This window comes from Lepidothrix coronata, unplaced genomic scaffold, assembly GCF_001604755.1.
Source record: "Lepidothrix coronata isolate B3197 unplaced genomic scaffold, Lepidothrix_coronata-1.0 Scaffold38, whole genome shotgun sequence".
Classification (NCBI taxonomy): Eukaryota; Metazoa; Chordata; class Aves; order Passeriformes; family Pipridae; genus Lepidothrix; species Lepidothrix coronata.
In genome coordinates, this window is record NW_016690218.1 from 5,898,168 (window position 1) to 5,924,660 (window position 26,493).

The following is a 26,493-nucleotide window of genomic DNA, read 5'->3' on the forward strand; positions in this document are numbered from 1 at the left end:
TTAGTAAAAGACTGTGAAGGTAGAGGCTCTCATCTTTGTCTCTCATCCAGCTTTCACAGTTGAGGAGGGTTGTAGGGGTGGGGCAAGGAGTGATGGGGAGCAGCATGTTTGGTAATGAAAAGTGTTTTATGTGTCCAAAAAACAGCGTGTGGCTAAAAGGGGCCTGCATGGCAGGATAACCATGTTTTCTCCTGGCCTGACAAAGCTCCATCACAAAATTTTGTTCATGCACAGATGAATAAACAGCAGTGAAGGAATTCTTATGAAGTTGCTTCAACCTTTGTGTTCTCACTCCCTCTTCCCCACCCTCTCGGCTCAAGTTAAAAAAAACCAAACCAAGCCATTAATTAATACTTAACTCCAAGCATGCTTTTTCAGAGGTAGAAAACCTCTTAAGACACTCCCTGTTGAACACTTGCTGTCACACCCTTCCCTTCTGCTCATGTATTATTAATCTACAGGCAATAAAACTTGTTCACCATCCGCAGTAAATTAGGAGCAAACAACAAGCACCCAGTGCAACACAGGTAGGAAATATCATGTCAAGGCACTTGTAATTGAGAATTATTACACCATGACAGTAAACCTATTCCCATATTCATCTCTGTCCTTTTTCCAGAGAAAGTGACAAGGAAGCCCTCAAGAGCCTGCCAGTTCTGTGTATTCTGTCAAGCATATTTTATGCATTCTCTCAGTCACAAACAGCAAAACCCATCATCTGATACTGCACATTTTCAGAAAGCACAAGCAACACTCCTCTGGCAATTTATTTGGACTAAGAGGCAAAATAATATGCTATTTTGAATAGCCTCCTCCTTAACCTGCACAAAACATTTCAGATATCAGACAGCAGCATACAGAGCAATGATCCCATTCATAAAACAAGACTACAGAGGCAGCCCTGTGAATTAGGCAAAATCTATCCAAGACAGCAGCAGCTCTGCAGAGCAACGTGTGGCTGCATCTAAAAGGCATCCTCCACTCAGCAACCAAGTTTTCCTTTAGCACCCTCCCTTCCCAAAACAAAAATAATCACAACATATCACATGCCTGACCACATTTACGCAAGAATGCACAATATTATTTTGGACCAAGTACCATACTACATTTTGGAGCATTACATAAAGCCACATGTTGATGTGGACGACCCTTCGAAGGTTTGGCAGCAGCCAGGTACTTTCTCATAACCTTACAATTTTTATTCTGGTATCAGAACAAAATCCCATTCAAGAAACAACCCACAACACGTAACATTATGCCTGCTACCAGCCAGAGGGCACCTGCCCCTCATTTTTGCCACCAGTCCCATTTTCACAAGCCGTAGTCTTGGCAGGATGAGTCGTTCTTCCGGTGACGTGGTGAAGCAGCTGTCTTTGTAGGTGATGGAGAAGCTGCACCAGGTAATTCAGGACCACCTTCAGCAAGGACTGGTGCAGAGGCCAGGAGAGGCACTTTCTTCCTTCCCAGGAAACCAGCTCCTTCAAATCCCATTTTCTTTTTACTTTCTGCTTTGGCTTCACTCTCCTCTTCTGGTCCTCTTCTTTTGAGATCCAGAGAACTCTCTGGCAGACGGTGAACCTCTGTACTGCAACACCCACCTGCATCTGTCACGCCTGTGCCTCGCACTTCAAATGCTGTTGACAGGACTGCCTTCCTCTCAGCTGCACTGCCCTCAGCTGTTCCTTTCCTGGCCTCTGTCTGGCTTGAATTTCCATTTGCAGCAGCTGCCTTTTCTGTTGGGCTTTTGCTGGATAAGTTAAAAGCCTGGAAGTCCCGGTAACTGTGAAAGCTCTCTGTCCGCCTTGCTCTTGCCAGGAGGGGGCTTTCTCTATATGGCCTCACAGAACCATATGTGGCAGTTTCGTGGATTGTTTCATGGTGCTGCAATTGGAGGCTTCAAAAATATAAACAACCAAGGACAAGAAGAGCAGATGTTAGGCTGAGAATAGCAGCCAATTCTTCTGCACACCCTTGCTCCCACCCACCACTGCCTAGTGCTACAGTAGCAGTACACTTATCACAGCCCTCGCACAAGGACTTCCAGATCACTTCAGATTCTCACAGGATACTTCAATCTGCACACATACAAACCAACAGAAATCAAGGAGTATTTGTGTGTAGTTCAAGCTACTTAGGGCATGAATTCAAGGGCTCAGCTACTGCACTGAAGTCACCAAACCCCTCTTTGCCTACCTGAAAAGTAAAACCTTTGGTGTCTGCAGCTGGTGCCACCCTTGATGACTTACCTGGAATTAGATTCCCTAAGCCGGTTTGGCTGAACAACCGAGGTGGCAGGACTGATGTTGGGTGTGGCACAGCGAGATGTACTCAAGTCACACTGGTCAAGCAACTTGAGCAGTTCTTCCTCTGTGGGGCCACCAACATCTGAAAGAGACAGCTCTTAGAAGTCAAGTCCATTTACTGCAGTCAGGTACATGGGAGGACATGAAAAAGAAACACCATGGTCCTGGCATAACACAACTTACCTTTGTCTTCACTCTTATTAACCATGTCCATGGCTGTGGTCAGGTCCCACATCTGGATGCTGCCATTTGAATGCCCTGTGAAGAGGTAGCGGCGTGGCCTGGAGCCCATTCTGCTGGATCCTTCACATTCTCGCACAGTAAATGACGAGATGGTAGTGCAGTCAACTGCCTGGATCTCACATATCCTACAGGAAGAGAAATGCCAAGTTACCATAACAACTGCACCTGGAAGTTTGGCCAGCAAAGTCAGTAGTGGTTCAACTTTCTGAGAAGGCATCTAACCTGCCTTCAGAAAAAGACCCTTCCTCCTGATGAAATTCCTTCCTCTGTGTGATTGGCACACTGCTCACTGCAGACAGTCCCTTCCCACCCCCAGTCCATCTGCAGTCCTACTGCTTGTTTATTATGCAACTCCCACATATTCTATGTTCATTTTCGGTTTACAATGATTAGAAATCTAAGGCTCTCATAAGAATGACAGGAACCAGCCCCTTCATAAACTAGAACTTCATATGCAGACTCTAGGAAACTAACCTGCAGAAACAGCACATTTAACCAGATAAAAGATACACAAAAAAATCCAAGGAAGATAAATCCAATGTTATCTATACAGATAACTTTTGTCTTATCACAACCAAAATCTCACTTGTCATGGCATATCTGCATCGCTTTTTTCCCTTTATTTTAGAAGTTTATGGGCAGTGAGGAAGGAAAAAGAACTCCCAAAACTAAGCTGCTCGTGCTCCAGGTAATTTATTTTACTGGCCCCTTGTATTGCTTTTTTACCCGAGCAGTGCCAAAATAAGTCATAATGTTGAGGCATCAATGATTTCACCCAGATTCAAAGTTATTAGGCAAGAGATGCAAAAAGGAAGCAGCACAGAACTGAGAGGCACTAACTTTTCTGATCTCTTGCCACCTTCCTAGTCTAAGAGGAAGGAAAGTAGCTGTGGTTATGTGGCAATTTTTTTTTTTTTTACTATGTTGGCAGCAATGTATATAATACAATGAAGCCAAACCTAAGAAAATAATTGTATAGCTGATCTAGAAGACAGTATCTCCACCTATTTAAAGATCCTGATATCTTCAAAGCCCAGTGCAAAGGAAGAAGCTGCTTCCCTGTCTGCCTTTGTGAGCAGCATAATCCCTGCCACCAGCAACTTCAGCATTAGTTTTGAAATTTAATGTTAGCATGGTACCATGGTTGAGAGTCATATATTCTGTAGAGGCACAAAACTGTTTGCTTTGTGAGCTCATGAGGGTGAGCCATCATGAAGTGAGTCTCTGATATCCCTATTAGATATCTCTATTTTTCAAAAAGCCATTTGGTTTTGAGGTTATAATAGATCATTGAGTACAGTTCTGTTACTAACACACAAATTAGAGTTCAGCCAGAGCTGTCAAGCACATTAGAAGCTTGTTATGTGCAGCTGCATGCACTTAGCATGGAGTAGGGAGACCCCACCACCTCAACAGTCCTGCTCTTTTCCCACTTAAACCCCTCAGCACTGACATACCTTTTCCCAGTTGAAGACAGCCTTACAAATAGCTTATTAGTGATAGGAACAACTTTTTGGATAAACACCTGTTGATCATCACGTTCACCAAAGGGTCCTAGAGGAAAGAAAGATCACTTGTTTGTTTGTTTCAATTCCCTCACCCTCTTTCCCATTCAGTCCTGAAGATCCAGACTCATTAGTATGACCACTGCAATTTTAAAGCATCAGGGCCAGGGCAGGGAACCAAAGATAACCAATAGCTAGGAAAAGCCATCCAATGGTTAGCAGTCTCTACAAATCCATATCTTTCTTTGTTGTTCTAAGGGACGTGAATTCTTAAGTTTGGTGTGTGTTCCTGGAGGAATTACTATGTCAGTAAAAACCCTACATTAAGTCTCCATAATAACAGTAAGTACTTTGTTATTTTGCAGCTCCTAGATGTCTAAAGGCTTAATCAGATTTCTTGCTGTAGAACTGACCCCACCCTGTGTTCACAAGGCATCCTATTCATTAAAGGTTCATTTGCAAGGCTCTGACCACGAAGGAATCCAAACTACCTGTGTAACCATATTTACCAACAGCATTCTTTCAGTACCTTGCTATAGCAATGTGCTAGCACCATTTGCCTCTGCAGTTGCAAGGCTTCAGTAAACTTTGTCACAACTTCAAAGTCATTTAAGAATTTTTTCTATGCATTGTTTAACCTGATGGAAGAGTGAACTGGAATTTGCAGTAGACCCAGTCTTTGCTATGCTCTGTCTGCTTTAATAGAGTCTCCTGTGCTCTCATTCTCTAGTTAAACCAAAATTGAAATGCTACATCATTTTACTGAAGGAACAGGTACAGTATGTGTATTCCAAAGGGTTTTTGTCCCTTTTTCTCTCATTCAGAGTATGTCCTTTAAGTGTACTCACTCTCTACAGCCTAGTAATGTTTCCTGGTGGATCTTACAGATCCCTGCCATTTTTTCAAGAGGACAGCAGTATGTAAAAGCTCACACTCATCAGGTGACTTGCATGTTAAAGAGCTGAAGATCTGTTAAACCTTTATGAGACTAGTGAATGTACAGGCACAGCACAGCACAATCTAGAGACATCCTACCAATGTCATTTCCAGAACAGTAGCTGCCATGACTCTCTGCTTCCTCCAAGGATAAGATTTTGAATGATGCGAGAGGTGTTGAGCCTGGTTGAGTTGAAATCATGCCCCGGAACCGAGTCACAGTCCATGTCCGTACATGGTTGTTATCAGCACAAACTAGAAAGGAGAAGATGTACATTTACAAGGGATGACAAAATTTTTGAGATAGATTTCTCTAATGATTATCTACATGATAGTTTTTCAAGATTGACTAAATTCTGCTTGATTACTCCATGTGAAGTCACAAAGCATCTCCAGACAATTATCTAACAGTCTACAAATCATTGCTGATGTTCTGTTTTCTATTAGTTTTGTCTCTTCCCTCAGAAATTTAAGAAATGAACTAAGACAGGTGAAAACACAACACTAAGGTATGACTGAGTCAGCACCAGTAGCCTACAGCACCCTTCAGTCCTCTGTGTGCAGACACTAGGACAAGACACGTCATGAGAGCAGCCTGCACAACAGTCCTCTTCCATTTCATCCATCAGTTATACACTTTTGTACATACAGATGTGCCCCTTCCCAACACAGAGTTTAGCAGCAAGTTGCAGGGGAATGGATGACCTCTGGGCTGTTTATTTGCAGTATAATTGGATACCATGTTTCTTGTTCCTTTTTTTTTAAAGAATAGGATAGCAGCAGAAAATAAATCTTTTCTCTGCCATGCCCTGGCTGCTGAATTCTAGGTGAGAGAGATTCTTACAGAGGAAGGAGTGACTGTATCTTCCAGAAAGTAAGACCCTCTTCTGAGCATAAGATAGCACAAACAGGATAGCACAAAAAACACTGGGAGACTGCTGAGGAAAGAAACACAGACAGCCCTTTGAAGTCACAGGAAGGCTTTTTCTAGGGCCCAGGAGGACATTTTGCTGCAGCCCAGGAAGCTCCTGAAAGGCTGTTAAAAAAAGACAAGTCCTAAAGGACCTGCCCGCAACAATAAGACTTTTATTTCCATGAATTGCAATCTTGGAATAAGACAGAAAGGAAAGAGTGAGTTGTTTCTCATCAAATAAAACCTAGGCCTTTGAATTGATAAGAGCTTTCACGAATGCTTACTTTAAGAAAGAGGATCCAAGCCATTCTAGCCCTTTCCCTGCCCCCAAATCTGTTCAACTCATTTCTATTATATGTGGGAACAACGCAAGTTAGAGACCAATGCATACAAATAACTTCATTGCTCAGATGGAGGGAAGAACTGCCAATACAAATCTGTGTGCAGATTACCTGACACAAGGTGTTTCTCTGAGAGCATGATCTTCGTAACAGGACTTCGATGAACTGTGAAGGTCTGAAAGAGCTGAGGTCCAGACCCAACTGTTTCAGGGTGCTGTACAATCACCCTCACTGCTCCAGAGCTGGTGCCATATGCAATCTCAATCCAGTTGCCACTTACACCTAAAGCAAACAAGAACACAGTTGTTTTCCCAGGAATGAAAGTTTGTGTTAGTGGAAGCCAGGGAAAAGGGGCAGTAAAACCCAGCATTTTCAAGCCTCCAAAGTAAGAAAGATACGTTTTTTAAACACTGTTTACTTATTATTTTCCCATGACAAGGAAGGTTGTTTTGCCACTAGAATAACCAAAGGTTTGTTCAATTCCATACTACACTCTTCAACAGCGTCTTAACAGCTTTCTTTCCCATTCTCTCCTCCCTCCTGGAAGTGAAGGTGGATAAAGTCACATGATAGATATATTGGCACTTCTCGCAGTGATATGGTCAATACATGCCATATAATGTATATTTTTCTGCCTTAGTGGGAAGCAAATGGTAAAGCAAAACAAGCCAGGAAGGACTATAGTTAAAAAAGTCACTCTGGTATCAATATAGTTATAAGTAGCCACTTTCTCCCAGTTTGGGGTTTTTTGAGTTTTACTTTGCCTTGGTGCAACCGGACGTGTCTATCTCGTATTGGCCTTTTTAGCCACCAGTGTGCTTGTAGCAAATGTGGGTAGAGCCCTTCCCAGTTCTTAGTTCACGAAGCCTAGCCATGAACTTTGCTTTGGACTTTTGTTGTTGCTGCTCTTGGTTTCTTTTTTTAATTTAAAAAATAGCTGCATCATGATTACAAAAAGCTATTATAGACACAATAGCTAAGCATCATCCAGCTGCACATGGAAATGTTTCCTAGTGTATTGGTTATAAGGTTAGACACAACAGCAAAGTTTTCTCCCTCCACTTCTCCCCAGTTCACCACAAACTATTTCAGTGAATACAATTCATAATCCAAGTCCCTATCTTGTGCAAAAGCCTCAAAACCAGCAAAGGTACATTATGCACAAGCATTAATATATACATACATGTAAGTACATGTACCTATTTATACAGATGTACAGCTGTAAGGGGAAACTGCTAAGCCTAATGTTCATCATTCATTTGAAGATGATTAAATGAAGAAAAAGTCCTTGTTTATGTCAAAGGCTACCTTGTGTGCTTTAGCCCTGCTATGAAGCAATAGAAAAAGTCTATTTAGAGAAAAGAAAAGCACATTTCTAACAGACTCTCAGTGAAGAGATGGTGATAGAATACTGACTTGTTTTAGGTGTGAGGTAGACACTGAGAGCTGTTATAGCATCATTGGAGGGATCATGGTACAATTCTGTCACGAGAAGATCATTGTCTTTCATTCGCAGTGGGAATTTCTGCATGTCTGTGGAAAAGAAACATTTATTATTTTGATTAGGCAGAGTTGTTCTGATGCAAATAAAATCAATTAAAGAGTTTAACAAAAAAGCTGTTCAGTACCACCTCCTTTTTATTCCACCCTGCTCCCACTTCTTACCTATATAGTAGATAGAACCATTGTTACAGCCCAGCAGCAGAAAAGACCCAGCAGTATCATAGCTTGTGATAGGAACAACATCCTGAACCTAGTGCAAACAAAAAGGAAAACAAAAGGAAATCAAGAATTTAGGTTGCTACTTTCTCAGTTTTCAAGACATTCTCGGTATATTTGATTGAACAACACTTGAGTTTGGTACTGGACTGAGGCTGCTGCGCACACACACACATACAGTGGCATTCTGAAAGTACTGCTGGTAGATCATATTCCTCTACCAAAGTGGTTCAGCACATGCATGCAGACAAGTTAGCACTGGAAGATCCTTCTCCATGGAAAGCACAAAGCTTAGAGCATTGCAGCTAAACCACATCTTCAAAAGTGGATTTTTTTTTTCTTTATGCAAAGTGAGTATATTTCACACTTTCTGTCCTATCCCTTCTTTCCCTTCTGACAAGTCCTTAAGAGGTTGCTGGACCAAGGAACTAGATGTTGCCTCTCTACACCTTCTTCTATCTCCAGTTTTGTGTCCCTCTGCCAAACTCTATGGAGATCTCTGCCTCTAGCAGATACATAATAAGGGGAAAAAATTCTTGTTCCTTTACAATTTATCACTTCCAGTACACAACCGCACCAAGTAAACTGGAAGGCAGCTCTGTCATATTTTACTTACTAGTCTACAACCTAAGGTGAGGGATTACAAGTGCCCCTTCTTTGCCCTCTAGGATTAAAAGGAGTGCTTATTCCCCCAAGTGGGACAGAAATCTCAAGGAAAGAAAAAGTTTAGGTTATCCTAGATAAGATCTCCTATTTCAAGCAATTCTTTTTTTTTTGCTTCAGCCCCTAGATAAAAAAACCCAAAAGCCATTTTATCCAGAGGACTCAAACATGCACAAGAGTCATGGCATTTTTCCTGTACTCTGTATGTTGCAGTGAGTTCACTTAATCGACACTGAATACTAATTTATGGACATTTCAGCATAAGTTCTCATTTCTCTCTGACCAGCAGCATCCTTCCAATTGCTTCAGAGACTTGCAAAATCATTTGCAAAATACCTACAATGAATCTGTCAGATAAAGCTGAGCAAAACAAAACAACGAGAGAAACTTCCCCCCGACTCCAAGAGCTAGGACTCTAAACCAGTATTCACTTCTAAGGATGGTCTGTAAGCCCCTAAAACATATTCTAAACCTATCTTTTTGCCTTACAAAAAAGGTTGCAACATGAGTTTCTGCATATTTTCCAGAGGATGGAGATGTAGGGGACAGGGAAGAAACACTTTCCCTCCTTTCTTTGTTTAAAGAACTGCACCTCTCTCACCTATGTTCAGCCATAATTCAGCACATATCCAATGCTAAAAATAAACTATTCTTGAAAATCACCTGGATTTTCCCCATATAACTGATGATTGAATGACCTGGAGAAGGATCCTTGCCAATTAGTGAAAAGAATGGCTATTCTTGATCTCAAAGCTCTCACACTGTACTTTTTCAGATACAGCTGTTTAAGTACCCTACCCACCCCACAGCCAAACTCATACGGCACCTAATTAAATTCGGCATCTAAAGATCCGGGTCACAAAACTTTGTTTCAAGAGATTTTTTTTTTTCCTAGACTACTTTAAAAAGAGATTACAAGAGCAGAATGGCAAGAAACTAGAATCTCAGCATCTAAGTTAATGCATCAAGGTGCTGCATACTCTCTGGTTTGTAGATCAAAGGTATATACAGAAGCTCAGCCACCTGCAAAAAGTTTACAAAACTAATGAAGGTAGAGGCAACCTATCAAGATACACCACTTTAGTCATCACCTTGCAGAAGACTTAACTGCAAGGAAAGGTCCGAGCACAAGGATCCACAATGCTGCCGAGAGCAGAGATCGACTGTGTCAGAAAGATCATACAAAATAAGAAGAGTTCTTCCTTCTGCAGCAGAGACAGGGACACCAGAGGCAACTCAGCAGTTACATCTGCCAAAATGTGAACTCTCATCAGGAAACAGAGCAACACTATACAACGGTCACTGGTAAAGCAAGACCAGTGAGAATCCTCACTTTGCAGAGTAAGATTTGCTGTGACGCTCTGCTGCCTTGTTACCTCTTACTCTAGAGCACTAAATATTCTGCTTCCTTTAAGTTCTCCTTTGCTAAGAATTTCATTACAGATCTATCTAGTGCCCACAACCTCCTCCTCCTTGATGCATGCAATTGACACACTGCCAGAGGAATTAAGTACTAGGGAAACCACCTCAGTAGTCTGCTCAAATCTCCAAGATGGGAAGATGCAAGAACCAATCCCATGCAGAGATCAGAGTTACATCTTCAGTGTGTAATACATCGAATACAAAGATCACCATGTAAGGAAGGACAGCTTTGCACAAACTAAGCCTCCTTTAAGTAGACCTCAGAAAGACATCAGCCTGAAAGGAAACAAAGTTCTTGCTTCAAAATGGGACATCAGCACATTCTGTTCCACAAAGCCTCTCTCACTGAAGCAAGTATGATTACATCCTGAGTCCAGAGCTATGGGCAACTCATGGGTCACACAAATATCATATATTTGCATTAGGAAATGTAAGATCAACCCCCACACAAGGAGATTGTGTTCTAAAGGGATATGATGATCTATAGGAAGATCTTTGGCTTTTTTTCTTTTTCTAACAAAAAAGCCTGAAGTATAGAAAGCACCTTGAAACATAAGGTTGGTTTGGATTTTTTGTTTGTTGCTTTGGTTTTATTGTTTGGTTGGGGTTTTTTTCGGTTGTGGGGTTTTTTGTTTTGTTTTTTTTTTTAAAGGGAGCTACTCTCATCCACTTGGAAAAAAAAATTAGAAAGCCAAAAAACTTTTTTAGAACATTGGCATATAAACCTCCCAAAGATTTTCTACTCTTCAGTAAGAAATGCTTTCACCAAAGGAATAGTCAGTCAAACTGAGGAACTATTAATGTGATCAGAAAGATTTCTGCAGCTCCCCCGGAAACACAGATGATGAATCGGACATCAGTTTTTATTCCTTATGACTTGTTCCTTTAGAAAATATTGTTAAACACCAGCTTGTCACACAGCATTAAGTTGTCTCTTAATATAAGATTTTGCAAGGCATCAATAGAACTTTAAATAATGTTTAGTTTAATTCAAGGCCATACTAACATGTTTGTCTCCGCTGCAGAAGCACTGCTATCCCCACACTTATTATCTGTGTTATTTGTTACCATTACTGTCACTTAAGGGTTGAATTAGAACTTAGTAAACAGCGCGGCAGCCTCAGGTCAGTTCTGCTTCTTGAGATTTGCAAGGCATTTTGGGGACTTTTACTGCATCCAGGTTTCCTGCTACAACGATGTATATCCGGCTGTGTTACAAGCTTTGTTATTTGAATGCTCCACTGTTTCTCAGACTCATACAGACTCCAAGGATCTCTCTTATTTAATATGCATTCTGACAACAGGAGTAAAGTAAGCACAGCCAGAAGCATCCACATACAAGATGAAGAAGAGTCTCCCATTGTAAAGCAGCTCTTGAGATCCCCAGATAACGGACTTTTCTTCTTTCAGATGATGCAGAAATTGCTGTCATTCATTCCCCACAATTTTACTTCCTAGGGTCCGACTGCATTTTTATACAGTTAGTAATCCGTAAGTCTAAATATGCACACACTTGACATTTATTACCCAAAATCACACCACATCCTTTCATTTGAAAGCCTAAAAAGCATGCTTGGTGGTACCACCAAACAATTCAACATTCTGCTCACAGGCACAATACCCAGATACCCAGGTGATAAACTCTGTAACAAGTCAGGGTTGAAAACCTTATGACAGTCATTTCCCACATGCTTTTAGATTATTTTATTCTCTTTTTACTAGAAAGACATACCAGCTTATAAAAAGTGATGCAGAAAATTGAATTGAACACACCTGCCAATGCTGAGTCACAGCGTTCCATACTCCCACTTTCCCTGTATGGCTTGTAGCCACCAACTGGTTGCCAATGAAGAAGAGAGCATCTACAGGGACTCCAAGACTGAACACTCCTACAAAAAATGAAGAGTCTATGAAGCTCATCTAAAATAAAGAGAAAAAAACAGTAACAATGGAATCTCTCCATTATTATCACATCACATGTATTAGAGTAGAAAATAAAGAACAGCCAACACTGGGTTTGCAGCATTCTAGGTGAGGTACCATTCAAGCAGAAAACTGGGTTTCATTAAATTAAATGGCAGTGTGATGTCATCTCTGCTAATAACATCATTATTTGGGAAGGAGAGAGGCAGGAGAAGGTAGAAGAGCCCATATGAAAACATCCAATCATTTTTCTACAGCCCTTAAGTTCTCAAAAGGATTTAAAATAAATAAAAAAAATCATATTACAGCAGGCAGGAATTTTTGTTGTTTTGTGGTTGATTTTTTTACCTGAGACTATTAAGTGTCACTCAAGAAACAGTAATTTAATGGGGTTTGCTAGACACACAAATTTGTGCAATGCTAGTTTGCAATTACTTGTTAAAGTATTACAAGTTCTCAATGCTTTTTTTTTTTTAAAGTCCAATCAAACAGACATTCTGAAAACGTATTTGAGAAACTAAATATGGCTACAAGGCTTTATCCTTATTCCTGGGACAAGACTGAACAACTCCAATGTGACCTTACATTCTAATTTCTCTTTTAGCAGAAATACTTGAACCCAGAAAAATAAGCAGCCTGTAAAAGTCTGCCTTCCTTCCTTTGTATCTCCAGATCTTTTAGTTTGGTTGCAGGCCATGAGCAGAAAGTTCAGGCTATCAGACTATGAAAACTTGAACATATATAGGGAAGCAGTTTCAGCAATCATCATATACTATTCAAATTTGGAAGATAAAACTTACCAGCAAATGCTAGCCTTCCAAGTAAATGAAGTCTGGGACTGAGAACATTTCACTTAAAAAAAAAAATCAAAACAGTGCAGAACATGACAGGCATTGATGCCTACGGTTATAGTTGACCTTAACATCTGAGGCTGTCCAGAAAATTGATCCTTTAGAGCTTCCTAGTCTTATCACAGATCCAACATGAATAATTTTCACTGCACTGCAAACTTGGATAGCATAGTACATTTTGTGCTACTTATCGTCCAAGTATTTAAAAGTTACAGCAAACTCAAAAGGTCTGAGATAATGTCCAGCAAACTGACTCTGTAATTAACTTGGTTTGTAAATAATTCCAGGCTATGTTTTTCTGTCTGCTAAGTACAAAAGTAATAGGGATACATTAGAACACTGCCAACTGTCAAGCTTCACTCACAAGTTTCCTATTGCTTACTGCTCACTCTACATATTTATAGTACTCCTCACTAATATACCTTAACTGCAGCAGATAGATGTTGTCAAAACAGAGTACCCAATAGCTGGAAAATTTCCCAACATTGTTTTGGGCAAATTTAAATGAACAGAGTGCCATTCCCAGCCAAGAATCAGCCCTCTGTTACACCCTACGAAGGAATCTCAGGAAGCTCAATATATATTTATGTTTTAATTATGATGCTAAACTGTTTTCCAGGGCACAGTACAATCATTCAATGCAGATAAGATTCAGCAGTACAGGGCACATGAAAAAGGCAATAATAAAAAATCCACAGACACAACTAGAATTGATTACTCCAGAGAAGGATGAGGTTCAAGGAAATCAAGGAAGACAGCTTGAATGGTCTGGAGGAATTTGAAGTGTCAGTCCTGCTTAGGCTCAACAATCTTGAGACCTGTCCACAGGGGAGACAACACTATATGTAATGACAGGCTCTTGTCCTAAGGGTCCCTCTCAGTAAAATACTGCTTACAGCAGCAAGCCAGCAGCAGTGTCTTATGTAAGTAATATTGAAAGGAAAGAGAGCGCTCTGGGAGAGCTCTATCACAAAGATGCCAGCCCACACAATTTTCTGAGGATGGTGTCGCCAGGCTCCAGCAACTGCTTGGAACAAGTAGTTTCTTTCACAAGATGACAGCAATGTACTGTATCTCTAATACAAAGCAGGACTGCAAGCAGTTGCCTCTACAAGGAAACAAATCAGCTATATTCACGTTACTACTATTAAACACAAGCATATTTTAGGTTTTTTAAATCAATCGGCATGACCTATTGTCCAAAAGAAGAACAATACATTTTGGTCAGTGTTAGTCTGACAGAAGATTCCATCCTGTAGGCACTTTCTCTCTGCTTCCCTCCTCTTCCTGCCCCAAGTGGCAATTCCTTTGTTTCACAGTTGTCACTTTGATGCAGTACAGCCTGTTTAGCAAAAGTGCTTCCTTCAGTTTTGTTGCCACGTTCAATCATAGTCTGAGCTATCAGAACCTTATGATACTGGCATATTTAGAGTTTTTAATTGAAATAAAAGTCCACTTATGGGTTTTGTGCCTCTTTGCACTTGATTTCCAAAAATCCAAGATGCTGCTTCCCATATCTTATTGCAAATCCCAAGGTAACACAAGCAGCTAACTGAAATCAAAAAGTGCAGGAGGAATGTAATAGCACAGTGATAAAGAAATGCCTATTAGAGGAGTACAGCTGTCATGCCAGCTCTTCCCTGCCTTTAAGATTTGGTCAAGGGGAATATAAGAGGAGGCTTCTCAAGTACAATAATTACTCAAGTACAATAATTACTATGTGTTTAATAAAAATATTTCATATTCAACTGTTAGACACATCTTTTATTTATTTTTTTTAAATACAATGGAACCTCCTTTTCCATTTTGCTGACCATGATTATATAGAAGACCTCTAAGAGTCACAAGCAAAAGAGCAGTACACAGCTGAATTATCTCATGCCAGACCTTTATGTTTCCCCATCTTCGAAACTACTTAGTGTTTCCACTCATTCAAGCATGAAAAAAAAAAGCAACAGCCATTAACATAGATAGAAATTGCTTGAGAAACTTTCAAGTAAGCTCTTCCCTTAAAGGCACATGGATCAAAAACGTTGCCTTCACTGCCTCCCAAATTTGCCCTGTATTTGAACAAGTGACTCAGACAAGCTATTAGATCAGTAGCAAGGAGTATTTACTTCTGAAAACATCTTGTTGCTGTTTCTACAGCCTCCCAAACGGTGTGTCCTGTGCCAAAGCGTACAAGCAGTAATTCCTGTATGCTTAATAAAACAGTATGCTTTTTTCCTGCCTAGACACCTGAGTTTTAAAAACAAGAAATTTTCATCTTCCAAACTCCATTTATGAAAGACATTTGACAGCGAACCAAAATCTTTTTATGTAAAAATATTGTTTTAATAACAAAAATGAAAGAAGAGAGCAGAATCTCTTTGTATCTGTAGTTTTCCAACTCAGAAACTTAGTTCCTTTGTCCTATGTTCTAGATTCAAATGCAAGTCCAGGGAAAAGTTTAACTCTTAATTTGAATCTTGACATATAATCCTCAAACTGAACAGTAAGTATTAGTATCTGTTAGTAAACAGACTGCTCTTTTATTCTCTCTCCTTTTTATTTTGAGAAAGTATTCCTGGTGCAGAACAGAAGGTTAATACATTCTAACAGGTTGCTGTACTATAGCTTGTTTTGTCAATTTGTGAAAGTGAATACTGAACACTACAGGTCACACATGCCTCAAAATAGGGTCTCCTCTCTGGCTAAACACGCACACATAAGAAAAAAAACTCAGGTAATGATAGTTACCAATTTCACTCCCACTTCCACCATCCTGAATGCTCCACAAGATTATGCTACTCTCCGAGGCAACTGCAACCATCTTGTCCTTGTCTCCATGAGGTCCTCCAACCACCTTCGCATTGAGAGCCACTCGCTCAATTGTCCAGTCCAGATAAGGACTCGTGAACACCTGCTGCCACCCAGATGACTCTTTGATTCTGGAAGGGCAAAGAAGAGAACAGGGAGCAGATGTCAGAATCCAGGAAAACCCAGTCTTCAGAGACTGAGAAATGGACAACCCAGTCTAACCCTGAACCAATGTGCACAAAAAAAGAGCAGCAACTCATATATTTATAAACTCATATATTTATAGGATCAGACTGAATCCATTTATCTACTGCCATTTCAGAGTAATGCAAACTTTTTGCTTTGCTCATAGCAAATGATCATATTTTTTTAGATTCCTGTAACCTAACAAGCAACCCTATTCATACCTGTAGCAAACAGCAAAATGGGCATAGGCAGCTACTATCCAATTGTGATGGCCAGCTACTATTAGGACCTTCCGTGGGTCCACAGGAAATCCTAAAAACAATAAAGCTGAAGTTAGGCAAGTGATGAATATTAGATGAGCAGAGACATCTATAATAGCATAGAACTCTCTGCTATGAGAGCAGAAACCATGATAATTAAGTTTCTCAAGAAACATTTTCAGCTAGATTCTAGTTACCAGTATTACTCATCACAATCCTTACAGCTATTACAGTTCTTACATGGAAGGAAGACATTTCATCATCACTACAAGGCAAAGTGTCACGGTAAAATGTTCATAAAGAGAAAGAGGGTAGTACATGTCTCAGTTTTAAAGCCTGTCTAATTGGTAAAAAAAATGAGGAATTTAATCAATTAAGAAACAATGCTTTTTCTTTTGTGAAAGTTCTTTCCAAATAGTTAGTGCAAACCTGTTTTATTGTTCCAGACTGCTAAACTGAATTTTCCTGTATCTCAGAACACCTACAGCTCCTCCATTTATTATCTAGTGGGAACATGCTTGTTTCTGATCTAGAACTAAATTAGGTTTGGCAGAAGTGTTGGATGGCACTGGAAATTAGTGGTTATTGTACTTCCCCAAGTTGGCTCTCAGCCTTGATATGCTAAAGAACTAATGGCCAAAGATTGCATCTTCTGTTTCATTTTCCCCAAGACTGCCTTCTTCCAAACTTGCAGCAGGTTTGGGAAGAATCAGCAATTCATAACCTTATTTTTATATAAAATAGATTATAGAAATAGATTCACCTATTACATACTCTAGATTTTCCTAACACTGCTACAATTTACAGGATTACAGCAGAAATATGACACTTTTAATGGCGTAATTTTGCTTGCTAAGTCAAAAGCTGGAAAACGATAGAATTCAAGTCTCACAATTTTTTTTGTGAAGACTACATTTCCTCTGAAAACTTGACTCTTGCACAGCAAGAGAGGTACCAAGAGCAAGAAAGAGGTGGAAGAGCAGCAAGCAGGCCCTGAACAAAGACCAAAGAGACAGTGGTCTCTCTGGTTTTTATCATGGCTTTAGTTACAGTGTAAGGCATTTGTCTAAGGGGCCATGCTAAGACTGCATGAAGAACTTTGATTTGCCTTTCCTTCAAGCCTCATGTCTTAATTGTGCAGCAGTGAGCCTTAAATGCTGTACAGGGAGTAGTGTTTAACTAAGTATTCAGCAATTTTAATCAGGCAAACATAGAACAGATTTAAACCAGATACAGTCATTAAGTTTTTTGCAATTTGTTTTGGTTTTAAAACACATTCCTCACCTAGCCTGACTGTACCTTCCCCAGTACCAGCAAGTGTAGGTTGGACACCACCTCCAAGCATCTCACTCTCATTCTGACCAGTTCTAACATCAGCTGGTGGCCCAGCAGTATTATTTATTTTACGGCTGGGAATGCCTATAAAAGAAAAGAAAAGAGATGTTTTGTCCCACTCCTTAAACTTTATAACAGATATAACAGTTCACTTTCAAAATACAGGATTGATACTTGTGCATTTTGATGTAAAGTTTAATTCATTTGCTATAAGAAAATTAGGCAATATTGTAACACTGAATAGAAAATGTTGACATTCACAATTTAGGGAATTACCTTCAGAAAACTTGTCAATAATTGGCTAGATACCCTTAGACTTCAGGTTAACATTGATTTGTATTCATCTCTACAGAGAAGTAAAAAAGTCTAACAGCTACTCTTATTAGGAAGGAAAGCTCATTTATGATGATTTTTCACCTAGACATAGGATACCCAAGGTAACTGCACCTTCAGAAAGAAGAAAGAACCACATGCTCCTAACATTATAATGAAATGCACCTGAAGAACTTCTGCTTTAGTCTACTACCAAACACAGCCTCCTTAGTACTACATGACATTTCATACAGATGAAAGCTTGGGTTTTAATTACAATAATGTTTGGTTCAACCATTCATCTTCAGCTTTCCATAGGAAGGCCTTCTCTGAACAGCTTGTCACCCAGAGTCACTACATGAACCAATCACCCCTAAAAACTAAAGGAATAAGTGACTGCAAACATCAGACAATGAATACAAAAATACCTGGAGGAGGTAGGTAGCCATGAAAAAGGACACTGCCACAAGATGAGCGTTCCAGTTCTTCACATAGTAGCAATCTTCTCACTAAGAAGGAAAACCAAATATGACCACAGCTTTTGCTTCCTTGGAGACATTACATTATCTCAAATATCCTTGTTTTTGATAAACTTTACTTTGAAAATATTCAGTGTCACAACTGCCCAGATTTGTCAGCGGGCCATTATTACAGTAATAAATATGACCTCACATTAAGATAAAAAAACCAGTTACCTAAAGGAGTGATTCCATAGAATTCAGCTTCGTGCCTGAGAACATTAATACTCACTCCTCTAGAGAAATAAATAAAACCCAAAACAAAAAACGTCAAGAACAAAGTGAGTCAAGACCTTGAACATAAATACTTGCATATAACTGGACATTACATAATATAAATATCAAGCTACCTAACAGTTTACAGAATTACCACAAAATGCATTCAACATGTTGATGTTTGAGATTTCAGAGTGATTAATTTTACTTAGCTTTCATTAAAACAAAGATACAGAAACAAAGAAATACACTGCAAGAAGTGGTTTAAATTACAAGAATATACTAACAAAATGGAATGCCACCATTTCTCCCTCCACCATGCCATACATATATGCTAGACCTGGCCCCACAGCTACCAGGGAGCTGAGTCATATACCAGGTACCCAGCCAGATGACTAAGACTTAATAATCCTCATCCGAAAAGGTTTTCTAATGCTTCTGATTGAAATAATTTTCACTTGAAATAATTAACTTCTTACCGTAAGTCTAACTCCTTTGTGCGAAGAAAATTTAAAATAGGTGCAAATGCTGCTGGATCTCGATCAATAAATATCTGCAAAGAAAAATTTCTGTACTTGAGCCCTATTATGGAGCAACCATCAACTAAAATGCCTTTTTATGCTGAGTGTGGGAAAGAGGAGTTGAAGATGAGGCAGTCAGCAGACAAACAAAACCCACAGTTTTTGGGCCTCTTCTTTGCTCTCGTTTTTCTTCTGCTATCCACTAATTCAACATTCCTAAAGGACATAGATACAAACACTGCTGCAAATAGATGGCACTTAATAGAAGTGTTCTTGAGGTCCTAGAGTCTCCACAAAAACCAGTGGATACTCTGACTTTCTATCCTGTGTTCAGAATGAAGTAAATGTAATAAGATCTCAAGATAAGTTTAGACTTTTTTAAATTGAGTCAATTACCATTAAAACTACCTCTGCATTTTTAGCAAATTACTTCTGTTTCTTACTATCACTCAGCAACATTACTGTAACTATAGTTTCCTATTTAAGAGTATCACATACACGGACTGAAATGGCCATTTTGCTACATGTATTTGCCAAAAACCCAACATTTCCATGTTGGATTACTCAACTACATATGCAATGCCTATCTAATGAAAATTACACCTCCTTGCAATACAGTAATTAGCAGTTTTTCTGTGTAAGGAAAGTACAGTTGCTGATTCTGCATTACCTGTACAACACAGAATGAGCATAGAAATGTGCACATTGTTCCAGTTTCATTTACCTTGAAACAAATTTGAGAACCAAGAAAGCCAGAGATGTCAGCAATTGTCATGGAAGTTTAGCCTGACTCAAGCAGTGTAACTCCCATTAGCACCCACAGTGAATATGCCTTAGGAAAGAACCTAACCAAAAGCATAACATTAAATTAATGTGTTACAGTAGGTTTATTACTCACAGCACCAGTTTCATCCTTTAGTGTTGAAATTCTTCCACTCAGCAAACTGAAACAGAGGAAATCTTCATTAGATGTCCCTCAGAAATGTACTAACACAAACACAGGATAGCAACATTCTCAGTCAGTTTGGTCTCTTTGTGTACTTTTGGTTACATTTTGATGAAACACATGTAGCTGAGCAAAGAAAACTGCCTTGGTGAGGCAGAAATCCGGAGGGGGTGAAATATTGCTGCTGAATAAAGGAGCAGTGCATGCACACCTAAGGAAGTTTGAGAGCTGCATCTTAAGGACTTTTATATTCCCAAAGAAAACAGACATGAAGCCTAGTCTGGAAAGGATGGAAAAGTTTTCCCAGGCATTCAGAGGGCTACATAGTTTGTTAAAAATCTAGTTAAATTGGTAAAAGCTGCTGAAGCAAAAAGGAAAAGTAAACAACCCAACCCACAAGGACTTACTGGACAAGAATGGGATGGATTATTTTTAACACAGTTTTACTTCAAAGCTTTTTTCTATCAGACCAAAGTATTTCTGCTTTAGACTCATATAAAACACAATGCCAAAATCACATTTTAGGTTAGATGGAAACTAACTAACATCAACAGCTTTATTTCAAGATTTCACCTGAGTCTGGATGACAATTATCTCTAAGATTTTCCAGTGTTGGATGACTATTACGACAAGATCCTTAGATAGCATATTTAGTGCTGAGAGATGGGGGAATAGCATGAGATTCCCTCCTTGTGTGCCTCAAAGGTGAAATTTCCCCAGCATTTCATTTATCTGAACATTTCAGTAAAATAGGATCAGGTAATGCTGCCTATGTCAGCTGTCAGACTTTTATTAGAAAAGAAGTCTAGAGTACAAAAATTAAATGTAAGGAAGCAAAATTGCTAGCATTTGTGTTTTCCTTTATGTGTTTAGGATTATTTGGGGTGATAGAGGTACAGCAACTACAGCACAAAATGCAAACAATAAGCAGCACAACTTGCAGAAGTACTAATGGCAGTGACATAAAAGGAGGATGTTCAATAATTCGATAGCTCCTGTATCACAAGTTAGAACCCCCAAAACTTGGAGTTAATTCAGACTACAGCAACAACTAAAAAATAACCCCAAAAAACAAACAACCCAAAAACCCCCACACATTAAAGGCAGTGCTACTGCATATGGCCAGTAAGATCACAAGTGTATATAGTAAGAGTCAGTGGCATCTTCCTTTCCTGCAGATTTGGAGTGTTATTTCCACAACATTCTGTCTAAAAAGTGACAACTCTTCAGCACATATTAGCTGCCATGGCTACATGCAAGAAAGAAGATGCCTTTTAAATAACAGTCTATTTCAAATGAATCTGTCCCATTTCTTGAGATAGTGTTCTTAATGCCTTTTCCCCCAGTAAAGACTATTTACAACATAAATTAAGAACTGAAAACATTAATAATTTTTTAAATGACTGTTAATTTGTCTTTGTTCAAGGTGATAATATATCACAAATACCTGGAAAAAAAAGAGTCTGGAATCCACATCAGTGTTTGTCTTGAAGTGCTGAACCTAGGAAAACAAAATTACGAGTTCAAAATCAGCTGTAAAATTGGAAGTAAGTCTGCCTTATCTAAAATTCCTTCATTTGTCCTAAAGAGCTAATATCAAACAGGTTTGGCAAGTCCAAGATCACTTAAACGTCTGCACAAACTCAAAGCAGGGCTGTCTGGAGACTCCAAAAGTGTCATGCTTTATATGTTTCTAACACATTGTCCCAAACATCCTGCATCTTCCTGGTTCTCATACTTTGTCAACATTAATGCTTACAAAAAAAGACCCACGCTCCTCCACACACAGGAAACCCAAACAGTTAAATATTTATCAGCAGTGTGCTATATTTGTCATTAACTGCATGATACTCTTACTTAGGACTCAGAGCATGCTACATTGTGCACTGCAAAAGACTACAATAAGCTTCAAGTTAATATTTCACAGTAACTTTAATTATTTGCCATTTTGCTATTTGGGTTCCTTTTGGGGCAGGGGGGAAAGGGAGCAGGGAGGCAATAAAAATAACAGTTAAAAGAAAAAAAGTGTTTACTCTGATTCATATTATAAGATAATACAAATTATAATATTACTTATGATGCCAGACAGTACTTTACATAATAAATAACCATGGATTATTTTCTACTTCTTCTGGGTTTGATTTAACATGAAGGAAGACAACTGGAGTGGCAGCTTGGACAATGAGCTCATGCTCTGCATCAGCCCTCTGGCTGTACATACCCTCTTACTAGTGCCATGACTAAGAAACCTTTGGTGACCTCTTCATTAATAAAAAAAAAAAGGATATGCAAAAGTAAAATTCCATTACAACTTTCCATGTAGCACAGGACTACAAAATACTTTTGGAATAAAAGTATTTAATCATAATTTATCTAGTTTTCACTGCTAGTATCTTCCAGTTTTGGAGAAAAAAAAAAAAGGTCAACAAAAAGCATTACTTTATACCCCCTTTATATTCCCTAAGAGGCAGAAACACAAAGACTATATGGAACTACCATCCTGCATAAAACATGTATTGTGTATCTGCTCACTGCAAATATAACAATGGCCAATCTGTTCTTAACAAGAAAACCTGCAGTATCAGCGTTCTAAGCACAAACATGCACAAAGTCCTTTCTTTAAAAAAAAAAAAAAGGCGCTTCTAAAGTACTTATAAGTACATCTGCAGTTTTGCACAGCAATACAGGTCACTGCCCTTCTTTGCTTTAAGAGTAAGGGATGATTCATCTAACTATATTATAGCATGCGCATGAGAAAAAACAATGAATTACATGAATTTTATCCAAAAATTAATCCAGACACTGCTTGTAACTCTGGGAAAACATGCAGCATCACCAGTTAGCCCTTTTAAAAGTCTCCATAATATAAAGGCTTTTATTGCCTAATAGTTTAAACACTTCACAACTTTCATTTATTTTGAGGTTTTAGAAAAAAAAAAAAAAGGAAAATGAGAAAACCAGAGGACTTATGGTCCCAGAAAGGCATATGTAGGCAGAAAGATATCAGAGAACTACTAGAATCAGAGCTAACTGGCGTTTTCTACAACACTGAATGATAAATGCTAAATTAATTCTGAAACAATAGTCTGATGAGACCATGAAGACATTCAGGATCCTTGAAAAGACGTTTGAGTACTTAGCAGTACTATCTTCTCAACACACTACAGTACAATTTCTGGTCTGGATACATGTCTCCATATAAGCACGAGTGACAGTCAGCTCTTCAGAAGTGCCACCATTGAAGTTTTGCTGGCGTTTTGACCAGCTGGGTTCCACTCTAGCACTTTGTAAGTCAGATAAAGAGCTTGGTAGCAAAATTTGAGACAGACATTCCAGAAGAACAAGTCACACAACAAGGAGGACAGGAAAAAGAGCCGTCAACCAACTCCACATTTGTCTTCTTTCAATTTTAGCAGTGGATTTAGACAGCACAAGGATTTTCTGTCTGTAATTTAGCACTATGGTACCAGCTTAGTAAGTAATACCTCATACTAACACATACTTTAGAACTTTTAATACATATACATTAATCTACATAAAAAACAAGACAGAGTGCTCCTTTCCAGGACGCCTAAAGAAGCTTAGCTAGCAACATTTACACGTATAAGTGTATCTGCAGCTCCATGCAGCAGTCAGACAGACATTGTATAAGGAAAGTTAGTCAAACCCAGTGCAATATCCTCAAACACTCTTAAGCAAGTGGCAGCCTACAGTTATTTTAAAGAAAATATATGCATCTGGAAACAGACATGCTAAGTGACAGCTTTAAACCATAGTCTATTTTGCTTGTAGAGTTACTTTATAACCAGAGGGAGATAGAGTCGAGAGAATTCTCTTAATTTGTTACAGTAATTTCTGTGACTGTTAATTTGCAAGCGGCTTGTGCTCGCAGCAAAGGATTTTACAAAAACTGAGACCAGGAACTGTTGGAGCAACTGCACACAACAAAGAAGCCCTGACAGTCCTAGGGAGCAGCAGGAACCTCGTTTCTGAACATGGAAAGCTGGGGGTCTCTGTAGTAGATGCTCCACAGAATAACTGGTGTCAGAGACAGAGGACAGTGCTAATTTCCTCTTCTCATAAAACTCTACAAACAAAACTAAGAGTTTCAGGTTTCTAGTAAGGGTAATAGAAACTAATGAAGAGGAACCGTGTATAGTACTCCACGCTTGCCCATTTGCTGTCCAGGTCATTCACTCCATTTGCCAGCTTTGAGTCACCCGCATTTGCAAGCTGAAAAACACTTTCAAATGTATCTGAGGGAAGCTGACCTTGCAAAAGACCAAAACTTCTTACACAGAGGTACACTCTCTATTAAAAGGGAAATATCCATGCACACATTTCCTTCTCCTTACATCCGAATGATACCCATTGACTAGAATCTAGTCTTTAGCTAGAAATTAAATGCATGCTATTATTAGTTTGCCTTATTCTTCATACTTCTCTGTATAGGCAAACCCTCTGAGATTATCTATTTCTTCCCTGATTCGTCCTCTATACCTAATTCTGTATTCTCTACAGAGGCATTTAATAAGGAAGATCTATTTAAAATTAAGAAATTGAAGCATCTTTGTGATTCCATGTGTAACAAAAACCTAAAAGACAAATTGGCCTATAATTCCAGAGACAGAGTTCACTGAAGAACCTTTTTCAGCATAACACGAAATCTGGTCCAAGCCAACAACAAAGTTATCCTGAAAGCATCATTACAGGTGAGTTTTGCCTACGCAAATTACAAGCAGCTTCACTGTGAAGAACCAGGTTCCTAACGTCTTATCATAACAAAGGAATTCTGCATCGATTTCTATTGCACTCTACTTTGAGAAAGGCTGCAACATCCAATTTAATTATCAGACCAAGTTCATATTCTGGGTAATGGAAGAAAAATCTTAAAATAGTAGTAGTAGTTCCTACTACTCATAGCTGGCTTCATGTCATGCACAGACTCAGGAAGGCACATTATTTCAGTTTCCACCAGCTACGATAATACAAATGATTTCATGCCTGAGCACTTTGACAGGAATATCTGCACTATTTATCACACATTCTGACCACAGCTGTCCCACAATTCCGTGCCTCAGCCTGCCAAAATGTCTACATCTGCCAGCTTCCACGCTTCCAGCGAAGATTTGAAAACAATGCAGTTCTTTATTCTGGTTGACACCAGCAGTATCGTTTCAACCTTTTTAACACCTTAGTCTCTGAGGCTGCCAGGCAGACTGTTCACTAGGAGCCAGTGGATGTGCTGGCAAAGCAAAGCCATCTATCCTCCATCCCTGAAGCAGCAGCATTCCCAGAGATGTATGTAGAGCGTACGCATCTAGACAGCCCGGGCACAGTGGGCAGACACCACGCGGAGCTGCCAACACTCCCCATTTCCACCTCCAGGTACCCCTGACCGGCTCCCCCGCACCGTGCTGGGGGAAGGCTCATCCAGGCCCTCCTGGCGGCAGCACCAGAGACCAGGGAGCCTCGGCGAGCAGTCCCAGGCGAGTCGGCACCGCCGCCCTCCCAGGACGGGGTGGCTGCCGGCCCCGCCTGAACCCGGCCACGGCCGGGGGCGCGTCCCTCCTGGCGGGCCCCCGGCAGGACCCCCGCGGCGCTGCCCCTCGCCCCGATGCCGCTGAAACGCGCCGGACACCGCCCGGGGGCAGCGCCGGGGGCCCGGCCCGCTCCGCCCGCTCACCTGGTGCCGCCCACGTTGAGCTGGATGATCTCCCCGCTCCCGGCGCCGGCGAAGCCGCCGCCGTTCCCCGCCATCTTCCCCGCCGCCTGCTCCGGCCGGCGCCCGCCGCCGCCTCCCGCCGGAACCTCGCGGTCGAGGGCAGCAGCGGCGGAGCCAGGCGAAGGCGGCGGGGAAGGAGGCGGCGGGGGATCGGCCAGCGGCGGCCGGGGCAGGGTCAGCGCCCGGCCGGGCTGCGGCCCCGCGGGCTCCCCGACGCTCAGGCCCGGCCGGGGCCGGAACACGCCATGGCAACGCGGCAGCACCGAGAGCGGGAGCTGGGCCGGCGCGGCCCAAAACGCCTCGGAGAGCGGGCGGAGCGTGGCCGGGCGGGGGAGGCGGGGACGCCCCGACGGGGCGGGGGGAACAGGGAACGCCCCGCAGGGGCAGTCGACGCGCCCGGAAGGGGCTGGCGGAGCCCGCCCGCCCCGGGAGGAGGGGGGCCACAACACCGGAATTCTGGTTTTGGGTGCTCTTTAAGGAAGGGGGAGCAGCCTGTACCGCTATCAGGCGCCAGCGACCCTCGCCCAAAATAAAGAGAAAAGGACAGCGAAGGTGGTGAAGGGTCTGGAGCACAGCACTCCTATGGGGAATGACTGAGGGAGCTGGGGTTGTTCAGCCTGGAGAAAAGGAATCTCAGGGGTGATCTTATCGCTCTCTACAACTACCTAAAGAGGAGGCAGTAGCTTGGTGGGAGTCGGTCTCCCAGGTAACCGGCGACAGGACGAGAGGACCTAGCCTTAGGCTGCACCGGGTTGGACATTAGGATGAATTTCATCACAGACAGGGTGATTAGGCATTGGAATGGACTGCCCAGGGAGGTGGTGGAGTCACCGTACCTGGAGGTGTTAAGGAAAGT

The 26,493-nt window shown here is 40.7% G+C and overlaps 1 protein-coding gene across 3 annotated transcripts; it reads right to left on the bottom strand.

Moving 5' to 3' along the window:
• Positions 1-520: 520 nt before the first annotated feature.
• KCTD3 (potassium channel tetramerization domain containing 3) lies at positions 521-26,493 on the bottom strand. 3 transcript variants are annotated; one of them, XM_017812872.1, is made up of 18 exons: positions 26,474-26,493; positions 21,360-21,413; positions 19,865-19,910; positions 18,925-18,998; positions 18,407-18,465; positions 18,140-18,220; positions 17,349-17,483; positions 16,026-16,116; positions 15,559-15,749; positions 11,819-11,934; positions 7,907-7,994; positions 7,658-7,774; positions 6,353-6,523; positions 5,087-5,242; positions 4,004-4,100; positions 2,487-2,671; positions 2,247-2,385; positions 521-1,894 (listed from the first exon to the last, which is right to left on the bottom strand). In XM_017812872.1, the coding sequence occupies exons 2-18, from the start codon at positions 21,386-21,388 to the stop codon at positions 1,312-1,314; spliced, it is 2,358 nt and encodes a 785-aa protein (XP_017668361.1). In that variant the 5' UTR covers positions 21,389-21,413; positions 26,474-26,493; the 3' UTR covers positions 521-1,311. The 3 variants fall into 3 exon arrangements, with proteins under 3 accessions (XP_017668361.1, XP_017668360.1, XP_017668359.1); XM_017812871.1 differs by lacking the exon at positions 26,474-26,493 and adding an exon at positions 26,303-26,323; XM_017812870.1 differs by lacking the exon at positions 26,474-26,493 and adding an exon at positions 25,599-25,712.

Bases quoted from the DNA above. Each gene is read 5' to 3' on its own strand.
- KCTD3 (XM_017812870.1), bottom strand. From the start codon at position 25,672: ATGGCGGGGAACGGCGGCGGCTTCGCCGGCGCCGGGAGCGGGGAGATC. The intron at 18,999-19,864 runs GTGAGTAATAAA...TTTTCTTTGCAG, and splicing joins TAAAGGATGAAACTGGTGCT to ATATTTATTGATCGAGATCC. The intron at 7,775-7,906 runs GTAAGAAGTGGG...TCTTTTCCACAG, and splicing joins TGGTTCTATCTACTATATAG to ACATGCAGAAATTCCCACTG.